At 44.3% G+C, this 14,209-nt stretch overlaps 1 protein-coding gene across 2 annotated transcripts; it reads left to right on the forward strand.

The window, feature by feature from the left end:
- Positions 1-1,086: 1,086 nt before the first annotated feature.
- SNRPB (small nuclear ribonucleoprotein polypeptides B and B1) lies at positions 1,087-10,296 on the forward strand. 2 transcript variants are annotated; one of them, XM_006881386.1, is made up of 7 exons: positions 1,087-1,189; positions 3,417-3,568; positions 6,046-6,157; positions 8,022-8,174; positions 8,621-8,759; positions 9,093-9,218; positions 10,013-10,296. In XM_006881386.1, the coding sequence occupies exons 1-7, from the start codon at positions 1,187-1,189 to the stop codon at positions 10,021-10,023; spliced, it is 696 nt and encodes a 231-aa protein (XP_006881448.1). In that variant the 5' UTR covers positions 1,087-1,186; the 3' UTR covers positions 10,024-10,296. The 2 variants fall into 2 exon arrangements, with proteins under 2 accessions (XP_006881448.1, XP_006881447.1); XM_006881385.1 differs by having other exon boundaries at positions 1,154-1,189; positions 10,160-10,296.
- Positions 10,297-14,209: the final 3,913 nt, after the last annotated feature.

The following is a 14,209-nucleotide window of genomic DNA, read 5'->3' on the forward strand; positions in this document are numbered from 1 at the left end:
TCCAATCACTAGTGTCTGCTTACAACTGTTCCTCTTCCTTTGTACAACACAACACACGTAGACGAACAGAAAGGGCAACCTAGGCAGAACTGTCAAGCATGGAAATACAAAGGAAAAGGAACAGTTGTAAGCAGACACTAGTGATTGGAACATGGAATGTGAGAACCATGAATGTAGGAAAATTAGAAACTAATAGTACCGACGGAAAAAGTCAGATGAAGACATTCAAGGATATTAGAGTAGCGGACTTATGGAAAAAACCAGAGGACGAGAGAAAATTTAAAGCAGCTTTAATAAAAAGGGGGGACAGAAAAAAAAGGGGGGACAGGGGAGCTCCCGTGTGCAGTTCCTCATTCTGAAGATGCAGAATAGGGACGTTAAACCGTGAATTTATTGGGGAGGGTTTTTATAAGACAGTGTTTAGGGACATCCATTGTGATTTATAGTTCATCCGTTAGTTCTGCCAGGTGAGCGTGTGTGTGTGTGCGCGCGCGCCTTTCACTCTTCTTGCCGACGTGTGCATTCTTTGACTTCTCCCTTTGCCCCCCTGTCCGGACTTAACGATGGGAAAGGAAGCAAGAAGGGAGAAAGAAATTGAAATTCAGGAGATGAAACGGGGCAATGGGCAGAGGAGAGACAAGTGTGTAGACTTAAGGGATTAAAATTCATTGTGATCAAGTAGGAACCGACTCATAGTTGACCTGCCAGCAGGCTGTCAGAGGCTGTAAAGCATAGAGATCTTCCATCTTTCTCCTCCGCTGGTGGATTCGAACCGCTAGAGGCGTGGCGTTTGTTAATACAGCGGAACTCTCTGCAGTCTACGATACCACAGCTCCCTCTAATGGAGAAAGTTGTTAGGTGCCGTCTAGTCGTCTGCGATTCAAAGCGAGTCTATAAACAACAGATCAGAACCTTGCTCTACCCTGGCGCCCTCCCGCCCTCCCCGCCATGCTCCAAGTTTAAAGATTAATGTTAATAGCGACCTGAATCCTCACTCCCGCGCCTGAAGCTGCGCAGTGCCCGGAACTTTAAACGCCAGCACCGGAAATAGTTTTCTACCCGACCGCTTTTCAACGCCGGTTACACTTCCGGTAGTGGCGGCGGGAATCGGCTTTTCTCAAGCGGCTGCGACTAGGCCTCTGCAAAGGCAAATCCGGCGGGAATCTGAAGCATCAGAGCCGCCACCATGGTGAGAGGTCGCGGGGCAGGGGGTTTGAGCGATTCTGAGTTTATTGTCGAGTGGATGCGGCGGCCGGTCGAGGGGTTGGAGCCTCGGGTTGGAGCCGCTCAGTCCGGCCAAAGGAGACCGGGGTCCCGGCCGTTCGGTGGGGTGGAGGACGAGAGGCCAGAACGAAGGGATGGAGGCCCAGGCTGCTTGTTATGGCGATATTGGAACCTAGTTTTTCTTGTGTTGAAGCCGTAGTGTTTGCCACCCAGTGGGCACTAAGAAAAGATGTGTATCCTCGCCACATTTCGGAGCAGGCACTCGAAGCCAAGGTGTGTCGGTGTAGACCCTGGGAAAGGTTCAACTTTGTGAAAAAGTGAGGTTGAGATGGATGTGGTGGAAAGCGGAGGAGAGCTAGGACTTGAGGCAGGAAACAGGTCTAATGAATGGGGAAGAGGAAATGGGAGGACGAATGGCAGTGCTTGGGGAGAGAATTCAAGTCTGTTCGATTGTTAAGCATATTAAGTGTTCTGATTGCTCAGGCACTCAAGCGGCATAAGCATGTTGACTGCCCTCATTGAATTTACATTCTAGTTCGGAACGCAGAGAATACCACAGTGCAGTGTAGTAATCTGGGATTAAATAAAAGTAACGGCTATGAAGTGGACGGGGATGCATTGTAGGGCGGAGAATTCCCGAGTTCACTCCTACGATATTGTTAGGAGGTTTCTTGGGAAGGACAGGGAGGGAGGTTATAGACAAAAGTGTACCACGATTCAAAGTTCCTAGGAGGGAAGATGAAGGGGAGAAGATGACACTGGAGGTACTGAGCCTAGATACGGGGAAAAAAAGAAACACAAAAAATTCCAACCCACTCATGTAAGTAGAGTTCAAACTGACCCTTCCTTAGCTAGCCCTTCCCCGGCTTCCCAGAGGCTGAAAATCAGAAGGGAGGAAGTGCCCATCTTCCTACCAAGGAACAGCTGGTGGATTGAACTGCTTGCCTTTAAATTGACAATGCACCTCTTTTCCTACTAGGCCACTAGTTCTCCCTGGATACGAAAGATGAATGGTTCTTTTTCTTGTATGTGATGGATTGAAAGAGGTTTTTGGTTTGTTGTTGTTTTTTAAACCAGGTAATAACATGAGCTTAAGCTGTTAGCTATTGGGTAAGACAAGAAGCAGGGTGCCTTGTTAGCATATTGTTTACATAATTAATTAACAGAATAGGCTCAAGATCCAGGCTCTCAGAGTGCCTACACAGCTTCCCAGGTGGGAAGCAAGGCAAATTACTTGGCCACTTTCAGCCTGAGTGATAGAATCAGTAAAGCATGATTAATAACAGGACCAATTTCAAACATTCGATGAGACATTGACTATACAATGCTTATGGCATCTGACGCCAAATAGGAAAATAATAAAAGTATCACAAGGTAGATGGGCCAGACTGGTATGTTGGCAAAAAAAGTTCAGTTCCTTGTGATTAGAAGCTAGTTGAAGTAAGCCATGTCAAGAAGACTGAACCACGTAATCAAGGGTCTTTAAGTGCATAGGAAGTGCTATGACACATTCACACATTTTTGGATTCCAACTCAATAATTTCTTGATTTGGGGGTTCCCATGTTCCTTCTAAGCAGATTGACTTCTTTTTAATAACTTCTTTCTGTTTAGATTTTTTTTTCTTAAATGCCATCCCAACTCTTCCTTTGATTGGTTCTCATAAAGGGATTTGTTATCTACAGCACACTGCCATAATTTGCGTATCACATTGGCACATGCACACTGCCATAATTTGCGTATCACATTGGCACATGGCTGATCATCTCGAGAATGGGAACAGCCTCCTCTTTCACTCCTGGACAGAGCAGTGGGCAGAAATCAGGGCTATAAACAAGAGTTGACATGGGAGAGTCCCTGGGATGAGGGAGCAGGAAGAGCCAAGACTGTTGAGAAAGATGTTGTGTGCCTTTGAGTCGGAATCACCTCACAGCTCATCCTGGTGGGTTTTCAGCGGCAGTAAATCACATGGGAGGAGATCGTGCATCTTTCACAGTCGTAGAGTAGCTTGATGGATTCAAGCCCTGTGCTGTTGGGCTGGCAGGGAAACTCCTTACCACTAAGCCACCAGAGCTCCCTATTGAGAAGGATCGTTGTGTGGATAAAAGGGGCCACGGCAGAACTGAAGATTCGGAAGCACTGGGGTGTGTGGGTCTAGAGAAACGCGAATCTCATCCCCACTGATTTCTTGCAGACGGTCGGCAAGAGCAGCAAGATGCTGCAGCACATTGACTACAGGATGAGGTGCATCCTGCAGGATGGCCGCATCTTCATCGGCACCTTCAAGGCTTTCGACAAACACATGAACTTGATCCTCTGTGACTGTGATGAATTCAGGAAGATCAAGTAAGGAGGGCATCGTGGAGGGTTGTGGGGAGCAGGACCAGGGAAGAAGGCGATTGCATGGGTGGGTGGGTCAAGAGGCAGGGGTTGTGTATAGCTGTCTGGTTCCTCTCCATAGGCTTTTTCTCCCCTAGGGCAGGCTTAAGTGGGGACACCACACACACACACACACACACCCCTGCCTTTACCTGGCAGGCTTTGCACTGAGGTGAGAGTGAGAATGACATGCACGTCATGAAGGGGGCTACTAGGGTTTTGTTTCTCTCCTTGGGATGCCCCTGGTTCCTGGGGTAAAGGGCTCTCACATTCTCCCCACAGTTGTGTGAGGGAGGAGAGCTTGATTTTCTGGCTCATTACCTATTTGTAAAGCTGTAGCCTAAAGGGTTTTCCCAGGCAAGCTGGTCTGAACCTGCTTTCAGAAGCCTCTGACCCTCTTCAGGGTAAGTGCTCAGCTACCCACGTGAGTTTGGGGCCAGTTATTTTTGGCATTTATAAGCATATTGGGAGATATTTTCTACAATATCATGTTGCTCTATGACTCCCTTGTCTTAAGCTTCGGGCCCATTTAAAGATTGGTCTTGGTTTCCACCCACATGGATAGTTCTGAAGCCGAGAGGTTATATTACTTCTGCAGCCATTCGTCTCTTCTGCTGGAAGCAGTGTCCCAGTTCTTTCATCATTGGCTGTAAATACCTTTGGAAATAAAATAAAAAAAAATTCCTTTTTGTGACTCAAATCCAGGCCAGTAAAAGTTGCAGGGAGTTCTCTAGTGCCAGCCACAAATTAGCAATATAGAACTACTCCAAAATACTGTTTTTTAAAGGAAAAAAAAATGCTTGTGTTGGAGAGAAAAAGCTGTGAGAAAAAAAATTAAAATACGCAAAGAGTATACTTTTGTTATATTTTGAAAAGACAGAACTTAATTTTTTTAAAATCAGAAAATGAAATAAGCCAAAAAAGGAAGCCAAAGAAATGCCTATTTAGATAAAAATCACTGTTGATATAAAATATCATCAAAATGAGCTCTTTGATACCATGTTTTTGTCAATGTTTTTAGATGTTGACTTTTTTGTTTGCTTGCCTATCCTATTGCATTTCTTTCCAGTTTTCATTTATACCATGTTTTTTTCCCTTCCTGGTTGTTTCTGTTTGTGCTTTGAGAGGCTGGTGTGTGGGGCAGAATACAGGCTGTGGGTTTGAGTTTGAAGGATGTGTGTGAGTTAGGTGGGAATTAGATGACTTTTGAAATTTCTCAGACTTCCTCCTGATTCTGGTAAAAGGAGTCTTAGCGAGTGGGAGCAGCTTCACAGATGCCGTGGTAGATGGCGTCGAGCCAGGGCTGGATGTTCGCTCCCCTTCTAAATGTTAGGATTTTGTTGAGAATATACACAGCAATGCATACACCAACCAGTTCACCAGTTTCTCCATACACGTTACTGACATTGTCTGTATTCTTTCAGTTATATAGCCATTATAACCATTTTCTAGGGCTCCCTCTATCCCTGGGATATAGATCTTGATAGATCATAATGCTCAAGGCAGGCATCATTTTGCTAGTTAAACTATGTTCAAGTTTAAGATGACTTCTGGGGATATTTTTGGCTTGTGGTTTGCCGATTATCTCAGGGTTATGGTTTTAGATGTGTGTTCACATTTCAGGGCTCCAGAAAGTCTAGAACCTGAGAATTGGAAATTCTGTTCTGTATTTCCCCCCTTTTCGTTAGAATTATTTCATGGGAGCTTGGATCACAATGATTTGTAATGGTAGCTAGGTACTGTCCATTTCTAATGTCTTCATGGTAAAGGAGTCAAAGAGCTACATACTCCATACCTTCCTCCTATTCCTGGCTACTTCCTTTGAGGGTATACGGACCAAGTGTGGTTTCCATGAATATTTGCAAATGTTTTAGACCCCAGGAACTAAGCAACAAGCTAGGAGACTGAGCAGAAGCACTGAAGATGTTAGTAGGCCAGTTAACTGAAATGTCCTGTCCAGCTGTGACCTCCAAGCCAAGGAACCCCAAGCCCTGTGAGGGTCTTGGGTTGTAACAAGCAGCCTCAGCAGCTACCACCTTTTTTTTTTTTTAAATCATCACATAACTTTTCCCAATTTCTCTCTCCCCGCCCCCCAGGAGTATAACTCATTGGCAGCAATTATAATAGCCAGATATGTAATTTTAACCATTATCAATGAGATTAGGGCTGGGTTTTCCTGGCTCTTAGCCCACCTCTGTGGTACACAACAACTGTAGTCTTTTTTTGTTTATGTATTTCCTTTGGTGTGATAAGATGCAAAGGGTCCCCACCTAAGGGATTATTCATTTTGCCTGTGAAAACAATCCAGTGAGACTGGGAGGGGGGAAGGATTATGTTAGATGATACAGTATAAAACAAATCCTGTAGGCCCCTTCGTGAGTGAACCAAGCATTATGCTTTGTCACTAATGCTGCTTTTTTTGTTTCTTCTGATTCTATCTTTAGGCCAAAAAACTCCAAACAAGCAGAAAGGGAAGAGAAGCGAGTCCTTGGTCTGGTGCTGCTTCGGGGAGAGAACCTGGTCTCCATGACTGTAGAGGGGCCTCCACCCAAAGATGTAAGTCAGGGTGTCTCGGAAAGGCTGGGGGCACTGCTGTTATTTACAGGATAAAAGTTACAGATACTGATTGAGCATGTACTGCGTGTGGAAGTGTGCCAAGCATTTCAGCATTTTATTTAATTCTTGTAGCATTCTTTGGATAGAGGTGATCCTTACTAAACCAGTGTCAGATCTAATAAATGACAAGGCCAGGATTTGAGAGACATTCAGAAGTAGAGCAAGCTATTGTCATTCTTCTGTAAGTTGTACAGCACTCCTCTGTCAGTTTGCTGCACTGAGGTAATCTGGGTTTGCTCTGATGCTGAACCTTGTGCCATTGGGAGATCAGATGCCATAATGGCTCCCTATGGTGGATAGTGTTTGGTGGAGCTCCCAGTTTAAGACAGGTTTGGAAATAGGAGTGGCATCCACTTCCTAAACCATATGACTTTGGAAATCATGAACTCAGAGAAAGTTATAGAAAGGCTTCAGGCCTTTTGTTTATAGGGTCACTGTGAGTTGTGCTCAATTTGTTGGCAGTAAACTGCAACAACATTGTCACAGGATAGAGCAGGGGATAGGGATGTTGTACATAGGGTCGCTGTGAGTTGCAAGCAACTCAAAGGCACATTACAACATAGAGAAACTAGTGAGTGAAATTTGTTTTCCCTGTCTCATTATAAAACTTCATTAATCAAAAGAATAATCTTGTTGACCCTTACTGGCCTTCTTTTTATTCACATAGATGTTTTATGTTTTTAGCATATACAGTATGTGCAGTATATGTCTCAGTTATCTAACTCCACCATGACCTCAAGTGGATGACTTTGACAAACAGAAACTACTTCTCTTACGGTTTAGGAAGGTAGACGTTCAAATACAGGGTGCTGGCTCTAGAGGAAGGGCCACCCTGTCAATGTGAGGGGAAGTGCTGCTTCCCTCAGCATCTGTAAACTCCACATTCCCTGGAGACTTAATGTTCCTGCTGTCAAGGTTTCAGAGCAGTGACCAGGTCCAAAAGATGCACCCCACTCCTGAAAGTTCTTTCTTGGTGGTACTAAAGACATTCCCCACACTCCATTCACTTTCTAGTGAGATGAGGAGAAGACTACAGCCAGGGAAAACTCAACATTTCAGGTTGTGTCGGCATTAATGGGGTGTTGCATTGTACCCTTAATTCTCCTACAACTATTTGGTTTAGCAGCTTATGGGGGTTATGGATAGCTTCTACATTACACACCTACATTTTGGGGCACACGATTCAATTCGTGTGTTCTGGTCTTTCACCTAATTTTGTAAACGTTCTTAAATTTGTTTCATACTTTTGAAAAATCATCTTGATGACTTAAACAGTCTCATGTACAGAATATTTTACCTGTCCTCATTTTTTAAATTCTTGTATAACAGTTCATACTAGTTAGAAGTATCTGTAGAATGATTAGTGCCTTGTTTTTTGGTTAAAAGCCAAACACTGTTGTACTTTTTTTGGTTCTATTTCTAGTGGAGTTATTTGCAGCCAGCACACTTTAGGTCTGCACACTGGAGGGTTTTACCACAACCACCTCACTTGCAGGTTGGGAAATGGAATCTCAGCCTTAGGCTTAACTTTCTCTTTGTCATCTGGCAAGTGAAGGTCAGAGTTGGGACCCAATGTTCAGTTGGCTTACGCAGGGCAAATGGTCTTCTTGACTGCACGTTTTTTGGTAGAGCTCTTCCTTGACTATGTTCTTGCCTTATTTTTCATAGATGTTCTTATTGGTGGTTGAGTTAGGGCATGTTTCTGTAGACCTTCCATGTGTTTATATTTAAATCAGATAATTTCTTGGCATTTGTATTTTCACTTCACTAGTCCATTGAACATCTTGGCATGTTTCTTTTTCAGACTGGCATTGCCCGAGTACCCCTTGCTGGAGCTGCTGGAGGCCCAGGGATTGGCAGGGCAGCAGGCAGAGGAATCCCAGCTGGTGTTCCAATGCCCCAGGCTCCCGCGGGACTTGCCGGGCCAGTGCGTGGTGTTGGTGGACCCTCCCAACAGGTAAGGAGCTGGGGGAATCTACCAGTTTCTAGTGGAGAAAATAGAAGAAAGAGGGCCCAGATGGGGAAGAGTCCAGAATGACCTTCTTAGCACTTTCAGGCTTACAGTGTTTTATTTAGGGACTGAGTATCAAATGAAAAGGCAGACTTGCCATTAGAAACTGTTACCGAAGAGAAGCCAACTATTGGAAGAAAATGTTTCCTCAGTGCTGTTGGAATAACCTCTTGGGGTGTATTGCCAGTCACATATGAAAATGTAGGTTGCTTCTCTGAGTTGGATTGGACCAAATTGAGTGGGCGTTCAAGCTTGATTTTCCCTGGCAGATGGTTTTAGATAGAAAGTCTGAAGCTGGGAGTCTCAGTGTTTCTTACACTAAGTTAGGGAACGAACTGGACACTGGTGCACGGTACCATCTTGCCTAACTCTTTACCTGCTTATTCTCTTAGGTGATGACTCCTCAAGGAAGAGGCACTGTTGCAGCTGCTGCGGCCGCAGCCACAGCCAGTATTGCAGGGGCCCCAACGCAGTACCCACCCGGCCGTGCTGGTCCTCCCCCACCTATGGGCCGAGGGGCACCCCCTCCAGGTGAGGAGCCCAAAAGGAGCCCAGTGTTAATTGGTACAAGATGTGCCTTAGCTGGATTCATGATGAGATGTAATCTTGACTGAAACTGATGATGAGTTTGTGTAATTAAGCAGGATTACTCTGACATCCAGCTTGGCTGCTGTGGAGATAACTGGACAGGAGCCATTTGTGTATCCTAATTCTTTGGCTCTGGTCCCAGTTTTCTAAGGGAAGCTGAGAGGATGGAATGGTCCATCCGTCTCAAGGTTGATGGACAGCTTTTATGCTTATTCCTATCTCTCTAAACAGATACTGAGATTTTTTTTCCCCCCATTTGGGACTTTTTCCTTATAGGTATGATGGGCCCACCTCCTGGAATGAGGCCTCCCATGGGTCCTCCTATGGGGATCCCTCCAGGACGGGGAACTCCAATGGGCATGCCCCCTCCAGGGATGCGGCCACCTCCTCCAGGGATGCGAGGTAAGTGCTTTCATCAGTGACCCTCGCTTCCTTCCCTCAAGCCTTGTGAGGATGTCAGATGGGAGGGAAGATTGGATTTAGACTGTCTCCTCTGGCCTTGCAACTCTTAAGCCCGTGGAATGGAGTTCTTGGACAATAATTTCGTCCAGGAAGCAAAGAGGAAATGTGCATACCTCAGTTTGGCCATCCCTTCCTCCTTGAGAGCAGTTGGAACATCCTTGCCATAAAGATATATCTTGCAGTCCCAGAGATTCCCCAGAACTTTGTGAAGGTCGTGCCCTTAGGTTTATAGCATATAGTCATTATAATTGATGGACAGCTTTTATGTTATTGCTACCTCTCCAGATACCCCCACCTTGGGAAAATTTTTTTCTCCTTGGGAAAGTGAAGGTTGTGCCTTTTGGTTTATAGTATTTAGTAATTGCAATAGGGGACTCTGGAGAGAATGCATCTGTTTTACTATTTTTTAATGACAGATCAGCCTTCTCATTTTATAGATGAAAAGATCCCAGAGAGAGTTCAGTGTCTCTGACAGCTCCATATTCTTACCACCAAGTCACTGTGGATGGCCTCCCAAATAGTCCTTGGCCAATATTTGTGACATCTTGTTTTTCTAGTACAAGTTTCCCACTGTGAGTTTTCTGAGCATAGGCCCCAGTCAGTCCCAGTGGAAGTACTTGGCACTGTGTACATCTCTCTGGTCACTTGATAGCTGCAGGGTCAGGGAGGCTGGGGCAGGGGTGGGGTTCGAGCTCCAGACCAGGCACTGACAAAACTTCTTACTCTTACTTCAGGCCTCCTTTGACCCTTGGCCACAGAGTTACGGAAGTAGCTCCACAGAGGCGTGGGCCCCATCGCCCAGGGCCAAGTTGCCACAGGCCTGTTTGTTTGTTATGCTGTTGTTTGGGGAGTCTCACTGGGTTGTCTGATTTCCCTTACAGGGCCCCCTCCCCCAGGAATGCGCCCACCAAGGCCCTAGACTCATCCTGGCCCTCAGCTCCCCGCCTGTTTCCTGTAAGGCTGTACATAGTCCTTTTATTTCCAAGTGGCATACGAATCTGGTTTATAATAAACTCTTGTGCTGATATTTTACGTGTACCTGGTGCATCTGTGGTTTGTTTTTAGAAAAATCTTGGTTTGTTGACTGCTTCGTAGACAAATTTTAGCTCATTCCATTCTGTTTTACAACAAATTCTCAGAAATGCACAATGTCATGTACCAAAGCATTAGAAAAATCCATTGAGACATTTTGCTATCAGATTGGCAGAGATTACACAATTTGGTGCTACATTGAATCAGTAGAAATAAAGATACTGTTGGTAAGTAGGGGAATTTTTAAAAAGTACTAATAATTGTCAGAACTAAATCCTGTACACTAGCATTTTCACCTAAAGGAATTTATCTTAAGTGTGGCCACAAAGTTAGGGGATTGCTAAGTAAATTACAGCATATCCATGCAGAAATAAGGGTAATGAAATTCAAGGTAATTAAAATAATTTTTAAAATAGTGTGCATTTGTCTCATGTATTTCAGTCAGTGAGACTGGCTCAGGACAGTGTAGTCTTCAGAGCTGGTGTACATAGGGTTGCAGTGAGTCACAGGTGAGACGACGGCACATAACATTTTAAATGCAGAAGAATCCTTATTGAAGATTGTGTGTGTTTAAGTTGACTGGGATTATAGTACAGTCACTGGAGATTAAGAAAAAGCAGTTCTCAGAAATAGTATTTTATAACATTTTGGGCATGTCAGGAGGGGCTTGTCCTTAGGAAAGAGGAAGACTCGCAGTGGGATGGATTGATAGGGTGACTCACAGTAGGCTCGAGCATACCAGGGATGGTGACACAGGAGAGGGTACAGTTCTGGTTTGGTCATTGGGTCACTATGAGTAATCCACTTGATGCCAGCGACCCACAGGTGTTGCCATGCTTGAAGGATGTCTGGTGGTGGAGTCTGTGGCAGGCTGCACTGAACCAAAGGCTGTAAGTATCCGGCAGCTCTCAGGGAGAAAGATGGGCGGTCTCTTCCACGGTGATTCACAGCTTTGGGAACTGATGGAAGGTTGGTGTGTTGGCATCACCTCAATGGCAGTGAGTTATTTTGTGTTCTTCATGAGGTATAGGAGCCCTGGTGGACAGTGACCGAAAGGTGAGCAGCATGAACTTAGAAACCACTCAGCTCGGAGGGGAGAAGGCTGCCTTTCATCCATGAAGACTTACAGGCTTACCAGTCTTCTCTGATGGTCTCTCTGCGTTATTACTAGTATGTTTGGGGGCGGGGGGTGGGGTGGGGTTGGAAATTGCCATGAGTTTAAATCAACTCCATGACAACTGGTTTTCTACAAAAGGCATTTAGATACATGTTGTGAGTGTATTAATATAAAATAGGTGTACCATATAATCAGAACTGACTTATAGATGACCCTCCAGCTGGTTTTCAGAGGTTGTAAATTGCCCAGGAGGAGATTGTCCATCTTTCTTTCTCCTGTGGAGTACTTGGTGGTTTTGAACTGCGAGCATTTGGGGGATCAGTACCATACCACTAAGCCACTATACATATAGGTAGACTGTCAACATTGTATTGTTAGAAAGTCAGTGGAAAGAGGAGTCTTTGATTAAAAAATAATATAGCTAGTTCTTTACAGAAAAATGGACAAAATGCAAGTTGCTCTTTAAGCAGTAATCTTGTTATTTGCAGCTAATTAAAACATCATGTGTTAAATGACTGTTCTGTTGGGAGAGAAGAGGCAATCTGGTGGCCATGGACCTGCCGTGAAGGGATTCCTAGGCTGTAATCTTCCTATTGCAGATCACCAGGGCCTAGGGAACTGCTTGTTGGGTTTGAACCCTTTAACCATTCACTTGGGGACCTCTGGTGTAACCAGGCTACTTATGTTGATAACCAAAGTCTGTGCCTCTGGTCATTAGAAGTGGCTGAGTGGGTAGGGAGTTGAACTGCTAATCCAAATCCACTAAGTTCGAATCCATCAGCTGCGGCATGAGAGAAAGATGGACACTTAAAACCCTTGGAAACCCATTGGAGGGTCAAGGATGAAATGTTTCACATAGCAGCTTAATAGTCATTGTGCCACTGTGATCTTTAAGCTATCATGATGACTGTGACTTAAAACTACCATATTAGTACTTGCTCGAATGACATGGTGGGAAAAGCATTTGGCTGTTAATCACAGTCAATGGTTTGATCCCACCCACCATCTATTATATAGCAGAAAGATGAGGTGCTCTGCATCAGTAATGACAGCCTTGAAGCCCTCAGAATTTCTGTGTAATTTTATTTGTGTGTGTGTGTGTGTGTACTGGTGAGTTGGATCCAGCTGGTACAGGAGGAGATTGATCCTCCAGCGGCGTGTCTGGCAGAGTAATTTTTTAGTAGGAATTGGTTTGATGGCAGTGAGAGTCTAGTTTTTAATAGTACTATTAAAGGCTTAAAGGATATAGAAATAAAATAATTGGCTCTTTGTCATCTGTTAATAAACCATAGTTTACATTTTAAATGCAAAAGAACCTTTAATGAAGGGGGTGTGTGTTTTAAGTTGACTGGCAGTCTAGTATAGCATAGCCACTGCGGAGTTTACGAAAGAGCAGTTCTTAGAAATAGTGTTTCCCTAAATCTGCCTGTGGCAAGGGTGGTTTCTAGTACAGGAAAAGGCTGAGTAATGACAATTTATATGTATTTTTTTTTTTGTGAGAGATGCTGGTGCAGTTAGCTGGTTCATCTCCATTTGATACATTGGTTATATGTGCCATTGTTGTGTATCATTGAGTCAGAACCAACCCATAGCTTACCCTCCAGCGGGTTTTCAGACTCAGTAAGCATGAGAAGTTGCCAGTCTTTTTTCCCCACAGAGCACCTGTTGGGTTTGAACTGTGTACCTTTTGTGTTGACAGCATAATTCCTTGCCATTAAGCTGTTAGAGCTCCCTATGTGCCATTGAATTGACTCAAGTTCATAGCACCTGTTTGTACAACAGATGAAAACTGCCCACTCCTTTGTCATACCACTGTCTCCTCTGTGCTTAAGTCCATTGCTGCAGTTACTGCCACTCTGTCTTGAGGATCTTTTTTGTTTGCTGATCCTCTGTTCTTTCCAAGCATGGCATCTTCCAGGGACTGGACACTCCTGGAAATGTGTGTAAAGAATCCTTGTCTCTCAGGAACATCCTGGCTGCCCATCTATGACAGTTTTGTTTGTTCTTTTGGCAGTCCAGGGTCTGTTGAATACTCAGCCCCACCACAGTTTCGAGGTGCCATTCATTGTCATCAGAACCTACTCAGCTGGCTCTCCCCTGGGTTTCTGAGGTATAAATTGGGGAGAAGATTGCCCTTATTTCTCCTGTACATCTGGGCTAGTGGATTGGAATTGGCAGATGGGCCTCTGGGTTTACAATGCAGAGGTTACACCTTCACATCTGTGATTTTGATGCCTTCAGGGAGTTCTTGCACTGGAAACCCAAAGGCCCTCTGGTTCCCTGGCGGTGGGGGCAGACGGCACTTAAATGTCTTTTCAGACTGTATGTAGGGGTACTCCTTCAGCACATAGCCTAGAGATCAGTCAGCTTGGGGTGAAAGTTTAGGGTTTCTCAGTTCTCTCTGGAGCGTTTGTCCGCTCCTGTGTATACACATAAATTTGAAGTTCCCCTGTGTGGGTGTTTTTGAATGTTCTAATTTTTTTTAAAAAACCCCAACAACCCATCTCTCCCTCAGGCCTTAGATGGCCTGTTGATTTTGTGATTTCTTTATGTGTACACTTTATTTTTAAAACTTTTTTTGTGGTTACAGATTCCTTTTACCACCCTAAATTTAGATTAATGTGATTTGAATTGAGATCTACTTCATTAGCGTCTGAGCTCTCGTGGTGTAGTGCCTGTTGTGTCCAACTGTTTTTTTTTAATTTCTATAATTATATTTTATTAATTTTCATAAACATTTACAGAGATTTTGGGTTTCCATTCATTCATTGTTGCACTATTC

The sequence above is a fragment of the Elephantulus edwardii genome, unplaced genomic scaffold (genome assembly GCF_000299155.1).
Source record: "Elephantulus edwardii isolate Elephantulus edwardi_28Jun2011 unplaced genomic scaffold, EleEdw1.0 scaffold00015, whole genome shotgun sequence".
Lineage (NCBI taxonomy): Eukaryota > Metazoa > Chordata > Mammalia > Macroscelidea > Macroscelididae > Elephantulus > Elephantulus edwardii.